Source organism: Poecilia mexicana, unplaced genomic scaffold (genome assembly GCF_051168715.1).
Source record: "Poecilia mexicana isolate PSO_F unplaced genomic scaffold, ASM5116871v1 scaffold_16, whole genome shotgun sequence".
NCBI lineage: Eukaryota > Metazoa > Chordata > Actinopteri > Cyprinodontiformes > Poeciliidae > Poecilia > Poecilia mexicana.
The window spans coordinates 7,610,341-7,634,619 of NW_028263385.1; the positions used below are offsets into that span (position 1 = coordinate 7,610,341).

General features: G+C 38.5%; 1 protein-coding gene across 4 annotated transcripts in view; it reads left to right on the forward strand.

Moving 5' to 3' along the window:
- The window catches only part of rftn1b (raftlin, lipid raft linker 1b), a 134,375-nt gene extending 113,232 nt beyond the window's left edge, over positions 1-21,143 (forward strand). For 3 of the 4 annotated variants that reach the window (XM_088013939.1, XM_088013937.1, XM_088013938.1), the window contains exons 8-10: positions 5,865-5,968; positions 13,403-13,478; positions 16,029-21,143. In XM_088013939.1, coding sequence (XP_087870065.1) covers positions 5,865-5,968; positions 13,403-13,478; positions 16,029-16,667 — 819 coding nt within the window. In that variant the 3' untranslated portion in view covers positions 16,668-21,143. The remainder of the gene's footprint in view (positions 1-5,864; positions 5,969-13,402; positions 13,479-16,028) is intronic. The other variant, XR_015765617.1, reaches the window with a different exon arrangement.
- The last annotated feature ends 3,136 nt before the right edge of the window (positions 21,144-24,279 follow it).

Below are 24,279 nucleotides of genomic sequence, written 5' to 3' on the forward strand. Positions count from 1 at the left end.
AGTAATCCAGTTTTAAGCTTGTGGAAGGTCCCCTGAGGGATTAGGTAGAAAAAAAATACCGGATAGAAGCAATAATGACTAAAACATTTTTACTGGCGTAAATGTTTGGTTTTGTGGTCGTCTGTTGTACATCCTTGGATTTTCATTTCAATTCCCGTCAGTCTTTGGATAAAAGAGATTGTTCACGTTGGAAAGTCACCACCTTTCAGTCACCTGCTTCCAGTATTGAACTGGCTCCTTAATGATCTGTCTTCACACAACTGAAACTCTCATCTTGAAGCTTGTAAAAAGTGCTAATCAGAAAAACCGATCTTGGTTTGAGACGTTGTTTTGATGCAAAGTGATGTTGGCTGCCCAGTTGCCTTTGAAGGTATAACTATTGCTAAGATGCTTTCCAGCATATCTATCTTCTTTCACATCAGTCAGTCTGCTGTGAATTGATAGTTCATTTCTTCATTTCTGTCTATATGATCATTCTGAAAAAATTTCACTTTTGATCACTTTTAGGTGAAATTGGCCCCCCAAAACCATTCCAGAGTAGCTTTAAGGTGATTTTTTTTTTTTAAATCTCAGCATCATTGTAGCCAATCAATGATGCATTTGAGAGCACAAAGTGGAGCTGCTGAGTCTTGAAAGGTTATTTCTGCCCTTTGAGAAGTAGATGTAGACACCTCTGTTGCTGTGACAACGCTGCATGGTGAGCGAGGTAGCCAGGATCAGTATCTGAATGCCCCCTTTTTAAAGCAGTTTGCTTCATTATCAGCAGACTTTGTTTAGGTCTGCAAACCTGTTGACCCCCAACTATCTGAAAAACACACAGAGAGCTGGCTGTGAACAGTATTATGTCTTTTTTTTACTGTCTTCCAGTGGAGGGCGAAGGCAAGGAAGAAAAACACCAGACGTTTTGTTGTGTATGATCACAAAGTGCATATTTAACGATACTTTGACTCTGTGTCCTTGGAGAATAAAATTCTCCCAGGTTTATTTTTCCAAATCTTGCTGAATTTATAGCTTCACTTTATATGTGAATATGAAGGGAATATAGGGGAGGAAATGTTAGTGTCACATATCTTTTTGTGTATTATTTAAAATTCTTTCACAGGAAAAACTTCAACTTTTTTCCTACTTAGATACGGTTCAGTAAGAAGGTGGGCTGTGGTTTTAGAAACTGTTGTTTTCACAGCAGACAGTTTCATGAAGGATTTAAAGTAGCTTCAGTTGAAATGGTAAAGCTGCAGGTATTCTGCCTTCTTTCTGAGCCATTGCCTTGCAGATATCATCGACCACAATGTGATGACTTTGTTTTTCAGACTCTCGGTTTGGTTGCTGAAGTGCTGATGCAGCGAGGTGGCCCCTGAATAATAAGTCAGCGGAGAGCAAAGGAGCCAAACTCCAGGACTTTGATTAACTCTCACCTTCTCCAAAACCATTACAGAAAAAATATTTCTCAATGCACTCTCAGAGCAGATTTGTTTTTGGGAGTGAGTCCAATATAAACCACAGAAAATGTTGATGTGCTTCTTTAGAGCCTTAGGAAGTGCAGTCAGATAAATAGCAGTATTTTGTCTTCTAATGATTAGCAACTTAGAGTCTGTTTCAACTTTCTGAGTTGTTTGTTCATGTTGTGTCAGTTTGGTCAATAATATGTGGAAGGAAAATATTAAGTTGTGTAATCTCCTAAGTGCTTGGGAAAATGATGAGCTCTGAACATTGACCAGCATATGTTTAGTAATTGATGTCAGTGAACTGCAGAAAGTGCCGTGTAAGAACCGGAGTCATATTTCCAGGTAGACTTCATTGCAGTCTTTTTAACCGTTTCTGATCAATAGTTGTTTGGATCAATATCACCTCTTCTCTACCTTACTTGTCTTCTGTTCAACATTTTTATGGATGGATGCTCATGATTAAGCCACTTAACTCCGACTCATTAATCAGACTGGCATAAGAAATCTCTACATGTTCCCATTTCTTTAATTGGTTGCATAAAATACTCCAAGATGCCACACAGTCTGACAGCAAAAGAAAGAAGATTATGAGCTCTCAGAAGCTGCTTCTCACCAAAGAACTTTTAAAATGCAGTAGATGATTAGGAAAGTTGATGCATTTCTGTTTCTCTTTACTGATAAACTTGGTACTTAGTACTTTTAGAGGAAAAGTAGGTTGTCAAGTATGTAACATGTTTTTCATTTCTGACCTGGAGAGAAATCCATGATGGCTGGGTAGAACTTGCAGACTATGAAGAATGATTCAAACCTGGCCTGGGATCAGAAACCCCGTCACTGTGGCAACAGCTGCATCAAAGTTAAACCCTGTGGTACAAGTTATGCTGTTATCTCAGCTTACTAGATCTAATCTTAACTTAATTTAATTTGACTTTAGTTTAAATGAACATAATTTAATGTTAGCTTTGCTTGGCTTTGTTGGCTCTTACCAGCCACGCATTTTGGTATTTCTGCTTAAAGCTGCAGTATGTAACTTTTATCAAAAAAATATATGATTTATACATATTTGTTAAAGCTGTCTCCATGTCTGAGACACATAATCTGTGAAAAGATCAATTTCATCCACCTCCTCCCTGAGCTACTATTACCATCTGAATCCACAACTCTTGACCAAAAACAACCAATCAGAGCCAGGAGGAGGGTCTTAGCTCTGCCAATCAAGCTCATGTACTCGCTGCTAAATGTGCTAATGACCAAGCAACAACTCACCATTACAGGAAAACCATTTATCTGCTGTCATCAGTGGCCATGCTAACCAGCCTGACAGCCTTACACAGGCCACTGATTGACAGCGTTAAGACCCACCCCCCAGCTCTGATTGGCTGTTCCACTGAAGCATGGGAGCACTTGGAGACAGCAGTCTTGCTCAGTCTTTTCACAGATCTGGTATCTGGTATCTGTCTCATACCAAACTGTCGTGACATAGTGATATTTTATATTTTATAATTTTTTTTTTTTTTTTTACAAAATTCTGTCTAAAAACCGCCTCTTGTGGTATCCTGACTGGAATTGGTCACCTTGCTGTCGTTGAAGCAGAGACCCATTATGCTGCCCTACAGCTCCCAGTTAGAAACCTTAGGTAGGTGGAAGTTCTGTATTTGTGCGATTTTCCTTCTCTTTTTAACCAATGCACCTATTGGTGTTTAACTGGTCTCAAAAGAAGGTCAAAAACTAAATACTAAAAAGAATGCATAGAGGTGAGATAGGTTTTTTTTTTTCTTTCTTACCAAAGTTGTTAGCTGGACCCTGGAAAAGCAGCCAGAGGTTCAAAGAAGTATCTTGAAAGGTCTTCAGAAAAATTAACGATCATGAAAATCCAGCATGTTGAGAAGCAGATGGTGCTTTAAAACTTTTTCCCAGTAGCTTAACACTTTTTAACACCGTAATCGTGATCGTTTGTGGACTTGTTTGTTTAGAAACCGATCACAGAGATTGTGAACTTAAGCTTTGGCTGACTGTAGGCTGATGTAAATTAAGTGTTGTAGCAGCAACACTGTGCTGGTCTCTAGAGAAGTGGTTGTTGACTGTGGTTTCTTTGCCAGCATAACCAGTGTGGCTGTTGGTAATGGGAGCTTTTCATTAGGCTAATGTGTCTCCTCACTTCCCTCACTCACATATCTTCTTTAAGTGTTTACTTCTTCGAGCAATTACCTCTACAGAATATAAATAATCTGCTTCTTTTCTCTGTAAAAGACTCGTTTGCTTCCTTCCCAGTGAGCATCTAAACGATGTCTAAGTCGTTCAGAGACATTTTGGTTAAATTATGTTGTTTATATATTTTTTAAAGTGAAAATTTCTCTTGTCTTGGATTGGTTTTAGAAATCCATTAGATGTCTAAACACAGGCCATTTCGGCTGAGATATTGGAACTTGTCTGTTGCTAATTGTGTCCTCTATTCATTGAACTACATATGAAGCATAAATCGAAGACTGGTGATGAGTATCCCTGATGTTTTAGTTGTTATCACAAATACAACTAAAAATTAGTTCCTCATCAGACCAGGCATGTCAAGCTTGGTCACAGATGAGGTCTTGGAGAATCAAAAGTGCTGAATATTGTATTTCCCCCAAATTTATATCATTATGTATCATGCTGCAAAAACATGAAATTAGTTTATACTGCTAATTCAAACTATAACATCTGTGAATAGATGCATTTCTGATTCATGTCTAAACTACAAATCAAATTTGAGTGATTAAAATTTTTTTAGTTCAGATGCAACATTTTCTGAATCATATCTGATATCCAAGATAAGATAAAAACAAAAGTTGGATGTTGACAGTAGATGCCAAATATGAAAAAGAAAGTGAGTCAAACAATCAGAAAATGAACCTTTAAGTGCGTAGCAGCCATATCAGATATTAAACCCTTGTGAACCTTCAGCTCTCCAAGTCAGAATTACATTTTTGGCAGGTACTCTGTTGGATTTTTACGACTTTGGATCTCAGAAATCCCAATGTCTGAGAAGGAATGCAACTGATATATGTTTTCATATATACGTTCAACAATAAATATTAGACACATTCTTTCTAGCTTTAAATTAGGCATCTTATTCAAACCATTCATGTATAACTTTAAACATGGCTCTTTATGCTGGTGAGCATGTCAGAGTGAATTTAAACAATAGGTCTGGAACATCATAACCTGAAAAGCTTTAGCCTCTGAATGCTGCTCTACTGTTTCTAGGGGACACAGTTATACATTGTTGGACTTTAAATAACCTCCAAACCTCACAGGTCTATCACTAAACTACTAGCCTGACATTTTGGTTACCAGGTGCTCTTAGAAATCTGTGGTGGCTGCTTTTGTAAGACTGGTGAAGTAAAGTGAACAAGTACATTCATGGGAAACTTTGACAGGTGCAACTTTGAATGACAACAATTTCTACTCTTAGTAGACCAGTAATCTTGTAGGTGTGACAGTTGCTCTCTTTTACTTAAGTCTTTTACCTCTTTGCACGCTATGAATAGACTGCTGTGGTGAACGATGCTTACGTTAGGCTGCCTCGTTGACTCACTGGAGAACTCCTTTTGCTTTAATTATGCATTGGTAAAATTGGTTTGGTTTCCCTTTTAGTCGTTAAAATGAAAGCTATTTTGCATCATTCGCCATGTCAAAATTAATCAGAATAAAGTTTGTTTGTGCTTACTGATGTGTCCTTTTGTGTGCCAGCTAGCCGAGTGACACGCGTTGTGGTTTCTCATTTTCGGCATGGCACGACGGCAAACCACACACACACTTCCGCTCTAAACTGATTGAGTTTGTGTACTCTAGAAGTTCATCTACTGGGGGATTTCTCTTCAGTCAGAAGTCAAAATAACCATTAAAAATGTTTGATTTAAATCTGTGGCATTTATGAGGCTATGAAGGCATGGCTCATTTAACCTCAACACTATTAAAATGTTTCGCACATTGTGAGCTCTCACACACACGCAGTCTGTTTATTGAAGGACTCGGTGCACTGACAAAACGCTTGTCATGAATAAAGATGGTTTCCATGTTGACTCGTGGCAGCCAGGGAGTTTCTGCGGTGGTTGATTTATGTCGCAGGGTTTTTTCGCTTCTGTGTGCGTTACTTTGAAAACAGACAGCACACATTCAGTGTATTAAAGCCGTCATATCTGAGAGGAACTATGTTTTTCCAGGCACTGCTGACAGAGTTTGATTGCATGTCACACTTATGTTTCTCGTAGCTCTGAAATCACAGTAAGAATAGGATAATGTGCACACTTGCAACACATTGTGTCGTGTGGTTTGAGTTTTGAGAGACAAACTCTGATGATTATGCTCCCGTTTTAGGGTGTGTGTTTTTGATTGCAGGTTGTAACAGACGTTTTTTGTTTTTTTTTTTCTTCTCCACAGGGTTTGCAGGTGAAAACTGATTACGTTCCTCTACTTCAGTCACTGGCCACATATGGATGGAGACTCACCTGCGTGCTGCCGACTCCTGTAATCAAGACTAACAGGTAATGACACTATTTTCAAGTGATTTTTGACCTCTACTGACATCTGTTGACAACCCTGAGAAGTGCAGGAGCGCTTAGGAAAGGATACTTGATGCTGCTTGGACAGATTTCACCATCACAAAAAGCTCAGTACTTTAGATGTATGCTCACTTAACATGTATTTGTTGTTGTTATGCTGTTGTTTTGCTTAGTTTTTTTTTTAAAGCACCAGACGCTACATAAATAATAGCATAGTTGAAAAGGTAACTGACTTGAATAATTCAGGACAAAACAGTGAATTCCTGCATAGCATGAATTTCATCTTCCACTTGACATTACCCAGTTTATTCTGTACAGAGTTAATGCAGACTAGTTTATTTATTTCAAACATGTTAGTAGTATAAAACCATGCACAAGAACAAGGAATGCAAGATTACACAGTAATCTTAACATGGTTGAAAAATTTGGTTGCTAATCAAGCACAATGATGCCTCTGTTCTTGATTAGCACTAAATCACTAAAGCCGGTTTTAGTATTTTTGGCACTGTGGGAAATTGCCAATTCCTGCTAGAAAATGAAATCAGTACAGTTTTTCCCCTCTCTTTCTGCTCAGCTTCACAACTTCACAGCTTCCTGGTCAATTATATTTATACTGTCCACATAAAGTAAATCTACATAAAACATCAATTTCCACCCGCAACAACAATTAGCTCAGTCCCCAGTGCTAAAGGGGAACTGCAAGAACAAAAGGAAAGATGAAAACTGGGCTTTCTACTTCATGTGAAGCTATTTTTAAAACCAACTGGCAGTTTTTCAGTGAAAAACGAGACATATAATATATGCACAAGTCAAGTCTTCAGATGAATCTGACAGCCTTTCAGAGAAGTCAACCTGACTGTGTGTCAGTCTGGGCTGTGCAGCTGCTGCAGCTGCCTGTGCACGTCTGTTGACAAGCAGCGGCTCTGTTCAGTGGAAAATCTGTTCGCAGAACTGTAACGGTTCCTCTGCAAAGCCTGCGCTGACTCATCACTCCCAGCTGCTATATGAGTGTACATCCGCTTATGGTCAAAAGGCCTCGCTTGTCGTCAGACGCACAGTAAAGCCTCACCTTGACTCAGAATGGCGATGATTTAATGAAGCAGTCTGATATGCTCCGAAGACGCTGCAGGGTACAAAGAACAAGCATAAAGTACACATGTAGTTTAAAGTTATAAAAACAGAGAATAATCATGCAACAGAATAGAGTTACAGTGAAGCTGTACAATCAATAATAAATACAGTACAATACGAAAAGTGTTAAATTGCACATAAATTGACTCAAGCCTTGAACAAACATTTGCTATCAAAAACGTTGGATATCATTTAGAAATAATTAACTAGAAAGTAAGGCAAAACTCTTTTTTACAATTAGACAATTATTCTAAAAGAGATATTTCCTCATTTTCTTAATTTATGAGACAAGTAGGCAGCAACACATGAAGCTTCCGTTATAGTTACTGAAGATGAAATTGGTTTTATTGTTTTAGCACAGTTTGACCCAAAAGCATAATAATAATAACAGACGATGCTTTTCAAAGGCATTTATAACCCTTAACCTTTTCCACATTTAATCACATCACTGCCATAAACTTGAATGTACTTTATTAGGATTTTATGTTGTAGACAATGTCATCTTCCACTTGACATTCCCCAGTTTATTCTGCATGGAGTTCATGCAGACCAGTTTAAATAATTGTTAAGTGGAAGAACCATAGTGCATGGTATCCAGCATTTTTAAAAAATAAAAAACTGAAAAATGTGGTGTGGCATGCAGGGGTGGAAAACGTCAGTTAACTTACAGCATCATGGAGACCGAGGAATGCAGCAGACGTGTCAGAGATAACGTTGTGCAGAAGTTTAAATCAGGGTTAGGTTCTAAAATAATATATCAAGCATTGGACATTTTAAGGAGCATCATCTGAAAATAAGCGCATGCACATCTGTTAACCTGCCACCACATGGCCATCCACTTAAAGTGACAGGCTGCGCAAAGAGAGCATTAATCAGAGATGGTAAGACGAATCGAGCTGCAGAGGAGTACTAGAAGGAAAGAGATTGCATAAAACTTGAGACTAGCCCGGAGGTTTGCCTTCGAGGAGGAAAGCAACCATAAACATACAACCAGGCTGGAAAGGGAACAGCTTAGATCAAAGCCTGGAAGCATAAATTTAGTCGAGAATCTGAGAAAACACTTGAAAAGTGATACTCAAACCATCTTAGCTGATTTTTAATGAAAATTTACTAGAACAGCTCAAAAAAGTTTACACTTTAACTGCTGCAGAAACAGCTCAGAAGTCAAACCTGCTCTAAACTTTCAACCCTGAGACATTTGTTTCCTTTGAAAGGCAGATTTTACCTGTGGTTGTCAGACAAGGTTAATGTCATCGTATTAATGAGTAAATGTGGAAGCTCCGTGAAACCAATCTGCAACAAATTAATGGTCGCTGAAAGCCGTCTCTTAAATAAAGAGTAAGGAACAAAAAGGCACTTCATCCTTTAGTTTTCAGCAAATAACCCTTTGAGATTCATCTTGTTGGAGCGTAAATCCACATTTTCTGTCAACTGTCAAACTGTTTCTCACAGATTTAACTAAAGAAATGTGAACACATCATGTCTTTGTGCCTAAAATTAAAATTTTATACTGATCTTAAGTCATCTGGAATGTGTCGACACAACATGGATCATCCCAAGCAAACAGTAAGGCAGTTGACTAAAATAAGTGAAAAAATATCTCTAAAAGTTATTTTGAAACTACCCAAAATAATGGTTTCATGTGGTCTTCACATTAAAGACAGACATTGGCTTTAACTTTTCAAATGTGACCCCTTTTTATACTATGATTTTACGAGACATCATTTTTACACAGGTCCTGACAAAAAGTAGCTGTTTCTCCAATTATTGTTACTGTATTTTGTCTATGCGCAATCAGAACTGTTAGCCATAACGAAGTAGTTAAGCTTTGTGACAGGCAGTGTTTCCATCAGCGCTGTGACGGATTATTTGCCCAACCTTCTGCTCAGCTCCTCATGTTCACTGCTCTTTTAGAGCACAACTGATTAATTGCCTCTTTATTTTCATCTTTTGTTTTTATTTTCCCCCAACAACCCCTTGTCTCATCTTTCTGAAAACGCCTCAACACAAAAGCACAACACGGTTAATTAATCACACTCGGCCTAGATACAGAACAAGATGGAGCTCGTTTCTCTCAGCGCCTAAAAGAAAGTATTCTGCACGCTGAAGTAATGCTTGATGATCGCTTTCAGATTAGCAGCAGTCATTACACTTGTTTTTGAAGCGACTTCTTCATTTTTAACAAGTAAATGTGCGTGCAGCTTGTTGTCTTAGAGGCTTCCAGGGCTGCACTTCATCTGGAGGGGGTCGGATGAGTGTCAGTGATCTCAGCGGTGGCTGAAATTAATGCAAAAGTGGAGCTCAGCGGCTTCTCCACACAACATTAATTCTTGTAGCAGGCGTTCATGTTCACCATACTCAATTAATGTAGATGGTAATTACATTTTGGAACCATTAACTAAAGTTAATGTGAATTTCTCTGCATTGCAAAGGACCAGAAAACAACAAAGAATAAGAAAGTTGACACAAAGGTAATATTTTAATGACAAAGCGTTATCTAAGGTTTGGGATCAAAGCCAAGTCATACCTGCAACTTGATTCACCTGACAAGCTCTTACCTCGTCTCATCCTCCCTGCTCAGTTTCTTAAAACTTCATCTTCATCATCACCTACATTCAAAACTCACTTTTTTCAGACCTTTTTTACGTTTCTCCTTCTTTTCATCCCTTTATTCCTCTGAGTCCTCATCTGGTTACATAATCATTATTCCCCACTCGTCTTTCTCTCACTTCTTTCTCATTGTTTTCTCTACATAGATGTAAAAAGTAGATCCACCCTCAGCATCCATGCTCTTCGTCCCTATTTATAACCTTATGCTTTACAATCAGAAGAGGAAACTCAGTGTGGAAGTGCAGTGTTTAGGTAATGGGCTTTTCCCAACCAACTCGGTACATCGTGAAGTGGATGAAAATGACGAGGGGGAGGTCATGAGATGAGAGGATGTCCAGTTGAGGGTAAATTGTGGTGGAGTCGAAGGAACATGATGGAGTGATAACCAGATGAACTGGGTAGAAGTAGACTGCTGGGTAATTAGAGGCATGACTGAGGTGTGGCGCTGCTCATAAACCAAAGTTAACATATCCACTATATTTGTCTGTTTTTCCTCAACCCCTACACTGTTTTTACCTCAGGTTCTCTTTTGAACACTCTTGAATTTGTCAAGTCTTTTGTCTGCTGTCACAGAAACCCCAAACTACTAATCTCCTCCTTCCTAACCAACAATCAAGAGACTTCACAGAGGAGCTTCAAGCTACATCTGTACCTTCATTTATCCATCCATTGTTGCCAATCTCCAGCAGTCATTGGATGAGAGGCACAGTACATCCTGGACAGGTTACCAGTCCATCAGTTATGCCTCATCCTCGTCTGTTTTGTTGAAAAAATGTAATTTACCTTATCACTGTGCAACCCTTCCCCATAAACTGGAATAAAAATGTTTTTTTTTTACCTTAATGGGTGAAATATCTTCTGAACAGGAAGTTTGCTTCAAGTGCTTTATTTTTATTTTTTTATTGGGTTTGTTATGTTCTTTCGTCTGTAACAAATTAAGCTATCAACAGTTACATTTACAACACAAAAACAGCCTCAGGCTGCCTCTGTTCTGCACAACATGAAGATGTAGCAGAGCAGCTGACGCTGGCAGCCAAGAGTAGGTTCAGTGAGGGCCTGTAATTTCTTAAGACATCTCACTCCTTTCTAGTTTAATGGCCTGGGGGCTTTTTGCCCGTTAGTTATCAGCTTTGATTCACCGCAAAGTCATCCAGCATCCTTGACAGCCCAGAAAATAGTTTATGGATAAACGGTGGAAGGAAGGAGGTAATGGAAAAAGGGCTTTGGATGGTTTAGATAGTGAGCCCTCTGTGAGTCCATTTCATGTTGAGAGAGGGAAGATTTGTCGCAGGTTTTGAAGGGATCTGCAGCAATCGTAAAACCTGCCATCTTTCATACAGTGCGATGATCAGCAGCCATCTTGGTTTTAGAAATGATCCAATATTTCCCCTCACTTGGTACATTACCATGAAAAAGTATAAGCCTCCTTATAGGTTTTTTTCAGCTTTTACATTTTTGGTGCATACATAAATAAGGCTGTGGGGAGGTTTGAGACAAATTTGCAAAAATAATCTACAAAGGGACAAATAGAAACTGTCAGGAAACATGAGACAGGCTAAAAGATCCCCAAACATCTAGAGATTATGAACTGAGAAGAGCTACAAATTCATCTCCAAGGCTCTGTGACACATTATCCACAAGCTGATAAAACGTAAAGCAGTGACAAACCGTTCCAGCAGATTACAAGTCGACCAGAATTCCTCCAAAAGCTCATTAACCACTCATTTACAATGGTTAACAACAATGCCATAGCAACATCCAAAGGTCTACAAATAGGTTTTAATTATTTCTACTAAGGTCAGAGGTCGAGATTCAACAAGAAGGAGACTAAACAGAGAATCCCAAAGCACAAACTTCTGGTGACCAAAGAGAAAACAAAAATCTAACTTTTTTTTCTGCAACACATTTGGCAAAAAACGATTTGTTGTATAAATGAACTAGAAATGTTCTCTCTACCAGAAAATGATAAAAGGGAATGTTCACACATCAGTTTATAATCTGTAGCTTATGAAGCAGGAAAACATTCTAAAGTATTTCAGCAAATTCACCTCTGAATGGATAAAAAAGTAAAAGGTTTTGGAGTTTGGACTTGAATCTCAATGAAGTGCTGTGGCAAGTTATTAAAAGAAATATAAATGCACAAAACCCTGCAATGAATTTAACAATTCTGCAAGGAAGAGTGGATGAAAATCTCTACACAGTGATGTAAAAACTTAACTCCTGTTAAACCAAAAGCTTGACGCTTTTTTACAGCTGCAAATCAGGTAAGGTTGGATTGGATAACCCATTTACACCAGCCTGTTCCCTTTTGCCTAGAAAGTCCAATTTGTTTTGTGAGGTGTGAATGCACAATCAAACTCTGTTTTGTGCCTGAAAACCCAGGTCTTGGTTCGGTTGAAGTGAACTCTAGTGCGGTCTGAATGCTTATGTGAATGCAAGTGGATCAGAGACCGCTCCAAAAGCTGGTCGTGGACTACGGCCCAGGGCATTCTAGTTAAATACAACCAAAATAAATGAGAGAAATGGCACAAATGAAAAATTGTAGGAAAAATCCTACAACCTGTGTAATCTGACGCTGCTCTATTATTTTTTTTTTTTTACATTTTGGAAAGAAGGAAGATGCGCTCAGTGTCTTCTGCAGATGTTTTCATGTCATTTCTTCTTGGTGCAGGACCATCGACAGGGTGAATAGGTTCTTCAAAGTTTTTGGTTTATTTGACACGGTGTAGTGTGAAAGTGAATTGCTGCAGCTAACAATTTAAAAAGAAAATGAGCAATTTTAGTCCTAAATCGAACTGAGTCTACTGTACTATCACGGGTGAAAACATCCTTATTGTCCTTACAAAACAAAATTAGTTTTTGGAAGATGAATTTAATATGAAGTCAGGCTATCTTTGTTTGCTATTGAAAGCATTTTGTTCATATAAAACACAAGTGTGACAAAAAGAGATAAGCATAGTAGCACATGCCAAAATAATAAACAATGATGCTGTCACAAATTAGAATAACTTTGAAGGCAAAGGTTTAACCTTCAGCTGGCAGTTACTTTTAGAGCACAAATTTGGCAAACAAAAGGACTAAACCTGACAGGGACGATCCAGCAGAAGGGCGAGGATGAGCGTGAGAGATGAAGAAAGCCCACTCAATAATAAAATCTGCATTTTCTGCCATGATTAATCTGTCAGCAGGAGTACTTGTGAAGATTATCCCTCTCAGAATGCAGGACTGTGACAGGAAAAGAGGGTGGAGGATTACATTTTGGGGAAACAACAAAGAGAAGAAGATGCTCAGAAGTTGCTCTCTCCACTTTCGTCCATTAAAACATGAAGTACAATAAAGGGTGGAAGTGACACTGATGGATGACAGTGGTGAAGAGGTTGAGCTACAAATCTGAGCATTTTGTCTTTAATGTGTCAGATAAAAGGGTGAAGCATGAGCAGCCAATTGACTATGTTGATAGATGGCCAACGTGTGTTATCAGTGGACTACATTCATCTCGGAGGCTTAAAAAAACATTTTTAAGAACAAAACAACAATAAATTACAGTCCGACAAAACATGCTGATTTACGATTTAAAATCTGTAAATCAGTCAGAATGCATTTGAAGAACAGCACTGATTGTTTCTAACATTTCCTTCCATCTCTCTTTTCTTTCTTCTTGTCTACATCTTTCAGTGACGGGAGTCTGTCCACCAAGCAGATCGTTTTCCTGCAGAGACCGGTCGTTAGCCGGAAGAAGAGGGAATCCAAGGTACAACATCTCTGACTTTTCTGTGTATTTGTAAGATTTCTGCAATCCTTATGATCACAACAACCATCTTTCCTCTTTAATTTAAACTGATTTGATTAGTTTAGAGAGACTGCTAAACGTTTGTCTCAAGTGGAGTTGTTCTACTGCCTTATTGAAATCCAAGTTTTAATCAAACCAGATGTGAAGATAAGCCAGCATCCTTACTGTTGACATTCAACTCACTGACCAAATGTAGGGCTAAGCACCTAGAAGAAAAACGTTTGATTTCTCTGAGGTTTGCAAACCAATGGCAGGTATGTGAGTGATTTGACTTGCAAGGAGCAAACACACACGAAACACACAAGTAGTGACGTTACTTTTACAGTCTTTATGAAAATTGAAAGGGGCTGGATTGTTTGTTTTCATGAGGGTTCAGAACTTTCCACTCGTTTGCATGTGGAGCAACCAGATAACACAGTGATGCAAGAAGAAATTTCAGCAAAACATTTCTCAACCCAGAGGGCACCAATGGAGGACTGTCATGTTGTGATGAAACCTCCCAAAAAACAGAGGAAAGACATCCAGTCGTTCTGATGTTGTATATAGATGAACTGAAATTGCTCTTAGGATCGTGTGCGAGTTGCTTTAGGGGCAATATGAACAAAACTCAAAGCAAAGTGAATTCCTTTTTCACACTTTTCCTCTTTGGAGCAAAATTAGTCTAGAAAAGACCCACAAAGTCTTTTTGAGATTAGTTTAGCAACATGTAACAAGATTTGTAAGGGTGCAACATAATTCACAAATGTGACCGACCGACCTGGTACTGCTGCACCAAGCCGTCAACTCTGTTACCAATCGACCCACTGAAATACAGTCACATGAACTTGTCACCACTCTATTTGGGTACTTAACTCTTTCTGTCAGTGACTCTATAACTATTGTTTATGTTTTGGTAGATTTAGCCAAGGCTGTGAGGCGTCATCCCAGAGGGCGTTAACAGCCACATCTGGCTCTGAAACTACAGATTTCAGACCTCGCTCCGGCTAAAGGCTCCACCACTAGTCCTCCTGTTCATTATTCACCATCTAAAACCAACATCACTTCTTTCCAGCTCCAGCACTGCAGCTGTTTTTGATTTATGTACATAAACATACACAGTGTGAACAAATTTAAACCAGCATGTTTTTGTTTCAGATGTGAGGAATGCTCCAGCAGCTGACAAATGTGTTATTTTGATAACCATTTGGTGTTAACGCTCTTCTGCAGACCCCAAACAGCTGTGATAACATCTGAAGCTTACCTGTTTCTGCAGTGAAATGAATTTGTGTTGATTTTTTTTCTCTGGGTTTAGTCTAACCATGTCTCACGAACACTTTGGATCTAAAACCTGTAAAATAGTTGTAGTTAATGTTTTTTTGTGTGTGTTTTGTTTTAACCTATTGCTTAATCTGTCTTTCTGACATTCCTCCGTGTTGCGATTGTTACAGTCATGTGAAAATATAGGACATGCTAGGAAACACATTTGAGTGTGGGGATATTTATTGTCTATTTTAATAAAAATCCAATCCAACTTGAAACTTTTGTTAAATGTAATTTAAAATTAACTGTTTCTAGTGAGTAATAAATTAGGGCACCCTGACATTAATTCCTGCTTTTGATAGTCACACCCAGGTGTCTTGTTTCAGATGCACATTTTAGAAAATCATTACTAGAAGTATTGAAGTATATTTTTGCTGTTTCAAACTCTCACATTTAATTTGTTGTTTTCCTGACGGCTAACGTAAGAGTTAGCATCACTATAACGTGGAAAGAGATGTCTCAGGCCTTCAAAAAGGAGATTGTAGGAGCTTATGAGCCTGGTAGGGGATTTACAGAGGTCTCAAAAGAATTTGAAATCAGCTAATTCACTGCGAGGACATTCAAGACGGCTGCCGGCATGTCTAGGTCTGTTCGTCTAAGCAAGTTCCACCTGAAAGCAACCACAAGATCCTTAAAAAAAACGCACGTAATGTCAGAAAACCACTGCAAAAGTTTAACTTTCCTAGGAGGTTTGCCTTTGAACTCTCAGAGAAAACACAAAGGCCAGATTGAAGTTTGCCACAAAGAATGTAGCCTGATAAAACCGTCTCACTCGTTAAAGGGAGTAAGACCAGCCATTAGATATACTGTCCTCTTTTTCCAATAGAAAATAAATACTAAAAATAAATATTCAGGTTTCTTTTTCATTGTTTAAATAAAATTGAATTATTTTCTTTTCCAGAGAGATACACAAAATAAGATTAGGCATTTCTAAATAAAGAACCTCATATGAATTGGCATGTGCAACATTTTCGCATAACTGTATGCAACCAGATATATTTTCATCTGCTTGTTTGTTCAGATGGATGTTCTCAAGGCCACCAATAATCAGCCGACACCCACCATGGCCTCAATTTCCTGCTCCGTTTTGTTTAAATTACTAAGTTATTCCATCTCAGCATTAGATCTGCTGTGGTCCGTTCTTAATTAAGTCTGTGTGTACTGCTCCGTGGACGGGAATATTGTCTAACTAACATGCCATAAATGTTTCAGAAACTAATCTTCAAGGCCCGAAGCAAGTCCAACAAAAACTGCATCAAGGATGTGGCGAAGAACAAGAAGAAAAAGACAATAATTGAGAAGGATTCTGAAGATCTGAAGATCGCTGATGACAGAGAGAAAGTTGGAAAAGAGGAAAAGACTGTGACTGGAAGCACAAACACAGCACAGGTAGAGGCAGCAGGCGAATCCAAGAAGGAGAGGAAGATAAGGTGTGAGGAAGATAAAAAGGCTGATGCAGGGATGGTGATCAGCATCGAGAAAGTCACACGGAAAGATGAACCAGACAAAAGTGAAGACAAAGTAGCAGAAAACTGCACTGAGGAGACGGAAAGCAAAGCTCCAGATGGAGAGAGATCAGAAGAAAATGGAGAGCCATCGGGAAAGGAGGAGGTCGAGGAGGTCAATGAAACAGTTGTGACTGTAGAGACTCAGAGTGAGACCAAAGAAAAGGAGCTGGAGGGCACTCCGAAAGCTGAGTCCGTGATAGAAAATGGGATAGAGACAGATGAAGAGAAATATGACAGTGAAGCGAATGAAATCAAAACAGGGGAACCAGTGGAGGTTATCGCAAAGGAGACTGTGGCAGATCCAGCAACCACAGACCCAAGCCCAGTGGAGGCTCAGGAGTAGCACCGTGCAAGTCGAGCTTTTCCCCCATCATACCTCTTACATTCCCTCTCTTAAAAACTGATTCCTGAATCCAAATTGAAGTGGGAGGGGGGGAAAGGTTGCTCCGGTCTGCTGCAGCATCCTCCAAACCCCCCATCTCACATGCGATTCCCCCAAAACCTGCAACAGTGTAGCTAAACAAAAGAAGACCGTGACATCAGTTCTATTGTATAACCACAAATACTGAATGTATTTAACAACAGGGGATGCTTCTGCAGGCAGGTCCATGTGGAGTCCAAACACTGAATGGAGGAAGGCAGAGAGATGAAAAACCTCAAAAAGACTTGGTCACGGTTCCAGAGCTGCTTTGTTCACTAAACACTCACTGTTCACTATAGACGACTTAAGCTTTAGGTTTAGCTAGTAAACAGTCACTGCAGCCTACTAGCTTTACCTGAAGGTTTTAAAAACATGAAATATATATAAAACAAAAATATTTGGATAAACTTGGTAATTTAGATAGCAAGCTAGACACCATTTTATGATGCTCATCTGAGATTTATTTTTAAGTTTTCTCTATTTTTATTTTTTTTTAACCAACATCAGGTTGCTCCAACTTGATCCACCTTCATTAACCCTTATGAAAGAGCTAATTACAATATCGTTTCATATTAATAATTAGAGAAAATGACTTCTTTTGCTATATGACTTTTTAGTGTGACCAAGTCTTCTGTTTGTGTCAGTTCTTCGTAAGGAAATCACCACCTTTTAGTTTACAAAGTTTGCTCTAAAATATCTCTTAAAAAAGATATTTTAAAGAGAGAATTCCCATAAAATGTTCTTGCAGGTCATTCCTTGTTTCATTCTGATCCAGGATGCAGAGGAAATTTACAGGAGAGCGCTGTTAGAGGTGATGGGAAAGGCATTTGTTGCGACAGGCAATCCAAAGCAGGCCGTGGAGATCATTGTTTACGCTGAGCTCTAAGCCGTCAAGTGCTTCAAAGAGAGCCGATAATCACTCTTTGGTATGATGTGCTAAGCTTACCTTGCATACAGAATGTTCCCAATAATATTCCCTAGCCCAGCCAGACAAGAAAGTGAAATTCAGCTGAATGTTCGCGCCTCAAGGACAGGATCAGTAGATAGGTTTCCTCTGTTAGCTTTACATACAGGTGAGAGGGTTTCTGCATGAAATGTGTAGTCGGGGGGGATTGCTCTTGTTCTGTACTGAAGCCAGAAGTGAGAGCTCTGAAGGAGAAAGTCATATAAGAAAGAGGTTGTAGTGGAAAAAGGGAATAGAGAAGAAATAAAGAAGGACCAGTGAGCGTGAAAGACTCAAATAACGGAAACGAATTGGTTCGTTTAAAGCAACGGTCGTTTGTAACCCCAGCATTTCCTGCAGAGGTTTCTTTCGCTGCTTTCCCTCCATCTCTTTACGCACCTCTTACTGGACACAGTGTCTGACATTAACTGAGTCATAATGCGCCGTATCGCGGCTCTGCTGTGGCTTTCCATTTTAGAGCTGGAACAAGAGGGAGGGAGGAGGCGACGTTTACAGAGCGGGGCTCTCTGTGGATCGCTAATGGATTTTGTCAGTGGGGGATCTGTCAGTAATCATGCATTTATAATGGGGGGGGGATCATTTGTTGGGGGGAGTTATTAACAACAAAACACCTCAACATGTCAAGTTTCACGTTTAAAAAGGATGTCATGGGGATCCGTTTGCACCGGAGAGGACAAGCTTGATTTAAAATTACTTGCACCTCATCGTATTACCTGTTTTGTAAACTGTTGGCGTTTGGCTGATTAAAAAGTACCTGCTGTCCTCGTATAATTTGTCACAATTATCTTTTTTTTTGTGTTGTGATAATTAATGATATGTGGTTGCGAAAAGTATTTCTTCTCTGGAGAAGAAGCTCCACGATTTCAAGTGCTCTCCTGCCTCCGGTGAGGTTCCTTTAAATGTAAAATGGAAAATGTTTTTGTGTAGAGTAGAATATAAAACTGTGACCAGTTTAGCCTTATTACTATACTGTAAATGGCCCAGAATCTGCTATTAGAAATGTTTTTAGCGGCATATTGGTGATTTCAGTGTTATATGTTTGTTATAGTCAAACAGCAAAGTTTTGCTCCGGTTGGTGTTTTGAGGATATTGTTCCTGGAGTTAAGAGTGACGGGATGAAGATGTTTATCCATATGAAGGTATTACATTTTGTATTATTTTTCTGACATGTTCTTGATTGTGAATGTCTGGTTTTCAAGTAAAAACAAAAAGGCTTTATGCTGCCTCTGCTTGTTCTGCTAAAGCTTGCAAAAAATGCATTGCTGACCGGTGCTTTGAGCTACCTCCTCAGGGCCGATGTTGGCTTTCAGCTTTGGGGTCGCTGCAAGGGCGACCTCTTGAAACATATGCTCCCTCTCCTCTACTGCTCCAGTATGGCTATGAGCATGAGGTCATCTCTAATGGCAGCCAAGGTCAAAGGTTTCTGAGTGAGAATGGATTTTTCTCAGCTGTACAAACAGGAGATTGCATGAGCACACCGTGACATATTTATTTAAAGTGCTTTGTATCTTTTTTTTTTTTTAACAGATTGAGATTTCATAGACACTCCTGAGTTCATTTAGTCAGAACGTGACCAGCATGAAATAACATGCTAATTCATGTTGTTCAACGAACTGCTCCGACCTATTCTTTTATTAATATACTCATTTGTTATGAATTAGTATAATCAAAAGAATTTGAGCTGTTCTTATCTTCTGTAAGTTTCAGTCGAATTTAATTTAATTGATAAATTAGGATATTGGAAGCTAATCAGAATCTCATGTAGATTTATTACCTCCAGAATGATATGTTTCTGCTCACCTTGATAATTACAACTTGCATCACAAACAAAATACTCTACAAAACAAATACAAATAAGATTTTTAATACCATCATAACCATGAAAATGCATGTGCAGTCAGTACTTGGTTGGGGCTCATTTCACCTGAATTCATGCATTAAAGGGGACATATGCAAAATTTCCATTTTGTAAGTTTTCACACTTCCATTTGGGTCTCTGCCCCTTCTAAAATTAGCCCAAGCGCTTTAAAGCTTAAGCAAATTCTTTGTAGTCCCAATTTGCGCTATTGAATTGACTGTCTCCTGGTAAGTGAGCAGTCTTCCCTGTGATTATCTAGGCCATAGCATGCCAATAATATAATACTTTAGATATGTCAAACTCCAGTTATTGAGGCCTGTGTAGATGTTGCAACACATAAATCAAATAATTCAATTATTGGTGGAAGTCTGTACAACCTGAACACATGATGGAGATTTGATTCAGGTGTCCCAGACAGGGACACATCTAGACGTTACAGGACACCAGCCCTCAGGGACTGGAGTTAGCGTCAAGCTATAATCTTTAAAAGAGAAAGTAATAAGTGCTTTGAATATATTACTCTTTGTGTAATGAATGTATTCATGAGTTTTAATACTTGATATTGTTGAGATTTAAACTGTTGTGAGTCAATGTCGGTGCTCCTGCTTTCTTCTTCTTATGTGTCTGCTGTAAAATCTGAAAAGTATGACTTGAGCGTTCCCATTGGGGTTTTTCTACGCATACAGTATATTCCACAACCGAAGCATAGTCTGGAGAACAGATTAGATATTCAGGGAAGCCTGAGTGACCTGTTTGTTTTTTATTCTGGCCCAGCAGCATGGATAAGAGAAACTTTGACAGAGGACCTGACCCTGTTCCCGCTTGTCCTCTACCTGAGCCCTGCAGGGTACCGTTTCCTCAATAAGCACTTACTATTTAGGTTGCTGTGTAGTCTAACCTCTAGCATGAATATGCTCAAGGGAGTGTGAGTAATTGGGGTTTTTCTTCTATTATTTTTGCCTGCTGTTAATGTTAACACAGACAGGGAGACAAAAAGCAAGGCAGAACCTGACATTTAATCAGCTAAACGATGCTGAACCATGTTAACTCTGCCATGTGTGAAAAGGAGGGGACCTTTGACTAATGTTAGACTCAAATATACATCTGTGCTCCCCTCCATTTATAGTATCTGTGAGAAATATACAGCTTGCTGTCTTATATCAGCATAAATGTCTCTGAGCCTGAGTAGTGGCGCTGGTGCAATCGCTCTTGGTAATGCTATAAAAAAACGCAATGGTTCATTTCCTGTGTGCTACAATGATGTGAAACGGACAAAATAGAAGCGACAGAGCATAACACAATAGGATGCAGTCACTTTTTTTCCCCTGTGTTGTCACTTTAGCTTTGCTCACAGCCTCTGGAAAATGTATTGTTAGATTTTCTTTCTCTCTGATGTATTTTTTTAACACCTCAACTGCCATCTTGAATGTTAAGTATCTTCGATCATGTGCCGATGTCACTTGCATTGATGTAGAAAAAGTATTCTTTATCTTTCCTATTCTGAGTATGTCAACATTCCTACTGTACCTGGCATCTGTACAATTTGTATATTATAAAATGATTTATATTTAATGTGTACATGTGTCCTTGTCTTTTTTTTTTTTTTTGTCAATATTCAAAGTTCAGCTTTTGTGTTGTTTAGGTTTTTCAAACAGGAAGGAGACAAAAAAGTGAAGCTCAACTTTTCGATCATGTGATCAGAGTCTTGTTCACCATTAACATGTTGAAACACTGGCTTCCCTTGGATACAGACTGTGCCCTTTGTTGTATGGTTGTGAACAACTTGACATTAGAAATAAACTGAAAAAAGTACAAATTTAGTATTTCAATCAACTAGAAAAGAAAATGGTTAATGTATTGCTAAAGTTCAGAATCTGCAGATTTTACTTCCTTTTTACAGAAATCTTCAGTAACACTTTATTTGAAGGGGGGTGAATAAGACTGTTATGACACCGTCATAAACATGACATAACATGTCATGAACATGAATAACCCTTCATGAATATTTATGACTGTTGTCATAAAGCGTCATTCGGTAAATTATGACACTTTTAATACAAAGTTGACATTATTCAGAATGTCTTTGTTATGACAACTTGACATTAACCAAGAAATCATTACTGATATAAATTTGTTATAAAAGTATTAATGATTGCACTTTAAAAATTAGGTATCTTTATGTTATTAAAGGTAAAGTTTAAACAGTAATTTGTTTGTATATTCGACACATTTTGTTATTTAATCAACTGTGCAGGTTGAATAATTATTGACACACTGCCTTTATAAGGCAATGGAGAGGAAGCAATCTTGGTCAAAAATTGGGTATAAATTACATAGGTAGTTTATTAAACTGTGGGGTATTATAATTCATTTCATTAACTCAATCTTGGCATGGCACAAAGCACTGTAGAGAACATGGTCAGACATCAGGGAAGTGGGAGATTGTCCCATCAGACCATCAGTTCCTGAAACCACTCATACAAAAACAAAATCTTTTAAAAGTGAGACCCCGACAGACCACGCTGGATAGCTGGATAAAAAGATTGAGGAGTCCAACTGAGTCCATCTCTTAAAACCATGGGAGGTTAAGGGCAGACTGGGCTCACAACTGTAGAAGAATATAATTATTCTTATTGCTTCTTTATTTATATATTTCATGAGTTTGGCACCTTTTAATTCCTCAATACAACACAGAGCTTTTAGGTCCCTTCACATGGTGCCTGTTTGTTAGATCTCCCAGCCACTGCTCTCACACATAAAAACTTTACTCTTGTAAATCCTCACTTTTCAAAATTAAAATTCCACCTGGACCCTCTGTTTTCATTTTTTATGTTTGGTGACCATTGTCCTATGCACTGATATTAACGAAACGCCATTTCCCCTTGGAAATGTCATTCACATTCTCAAGTGCTTTTTCTTTTATTTATTTTCTTTCTTTTTACACATTTCTTTATTTCGGTCACATTTGTGAGTCACAAGGCTGAAAACAACTTAAAATGAAATTCTGCTAGAATGATGACATATGCCATTTAAGCTAAAGTTAAACTTCCTGTGTCCATAATAAGCAGTTGAACCTGAAAACCTGTAATATTGCTGCAGTAATTGAACTTTACCTTTAAGTCCTTAGTCTAACCTGGAGTACTGATCTGTAATACAGCATGAGAACTGGAGATGCTCCCATGAAAAAGATAAAGTGGCAACCACAAGTCTATGAACACAATGAGCGCACAAAGCAGAGGAGAGTCTAATGGAGAAGTGAGACTTATGAACCCAAAGCATCATTTTCTTAGAGTAAAAACATATTTCTTTCAGATTTGCTCCATCTGGTTATTACCTTCATTACCATTTGAACCTCAGAATACATCAACTTGATAGTTATTTTCCCACAACAACACAATAATCCATTTCCCCCACTCTCGGATCAAAACAACGCAATTTAGGCCCAGGGCTGACCCTCATGCATCAATATTTCACGTGAAAACACAAACACACATCATAATATCCCTGTGGTGTTTACGAGCTACATTATATTTACAGTTGAGTCAACACAGCTGGTGTGATCTATAAGCCACGAGCTGCGAGCCCAAGGGAGTGTAAGGTCATTAAGGAGACGGCTTTGCCTCCAACCAAAACGCCAACCATCAGACCCGTTCTGCTCCCTGCAGTAGGCATTAATGGCTCTTTAGGCAGACTGGAGAGCCGCTGGAGAGCCGCTAAAAGATGGTCAGAAACACCTAGAATCTGTGGTTTGGGATATTAAACTCATGACCCAGAGCATTTCCATCTCAGAGGTTTCTCTCCGAGAACCAGAGGTAATGTTATTCAATGCTTTGCTGACGGCAGGTTGTTCTGAATAATGAAGTTTACTTGCAAGTAAGAAGAAGGAAAAAAATAGAAATATTTTTACGACTGCTACAGTTTGGGAAGCAGCAGCATTTCTATCAAAACAAACTCTGTAGGTTTCTGCACCCAGAGGGTTCATAAGGTCCAGTAAGAGTTGGAGCTTTAGCCTTTATGCTTGGCATGAAACTAATTTAAAATCAGTGCTGTCCAAATATCTCTATAATGTTTGTTTGTTTTTTATCAGGTGTGTCTGCAACTGATGAGATGTGGGTTCCAGTTGTGCTTGATGCAGTGCTGCCATCTAGTGGCCAGTTAAGACCCTAATGTAAATAAAACTGAACATTCAAACTACAAATGCACTTTTTTCTGTTACTTGCACTAATGTGTTCCTCATTACTACTTAAATAATAGGTTAACAAAAGCTATAATCCCTAATGCCTAAGAATTGCATTTGTTCTTAAATACCAATCCACTATTTTACAAACTTCTAAGCTTTTCACTGAACAACTGTATTTATGCTGAGATTACATACAGGTAAACTAATTATTGTATTAGCAGTTTAGTATACTTGTTTAGTTTGGAGCCTTTGGTAAAGGGGGCTACACAAAAATGCATGCCACACTTGTCAGATTTTTATTTTTAAAAGATTTTACTCCCATAATGATTAAACTTGATTTTTAGGCCCTATGTGTGCCTGAGATCTAATAATAATGATTATAATAACAATAATTTGCTTTTGTGACATTGCTGATATACAGAAAATAAAAAAAGAATGAAAACACATTTGAAAAATTCAATCAAATAGCTAAAATGACAACCTGAAGGCATTAGAGACGTATTTGTAAAGTGGAAAAGTTCAGCTAAATTTT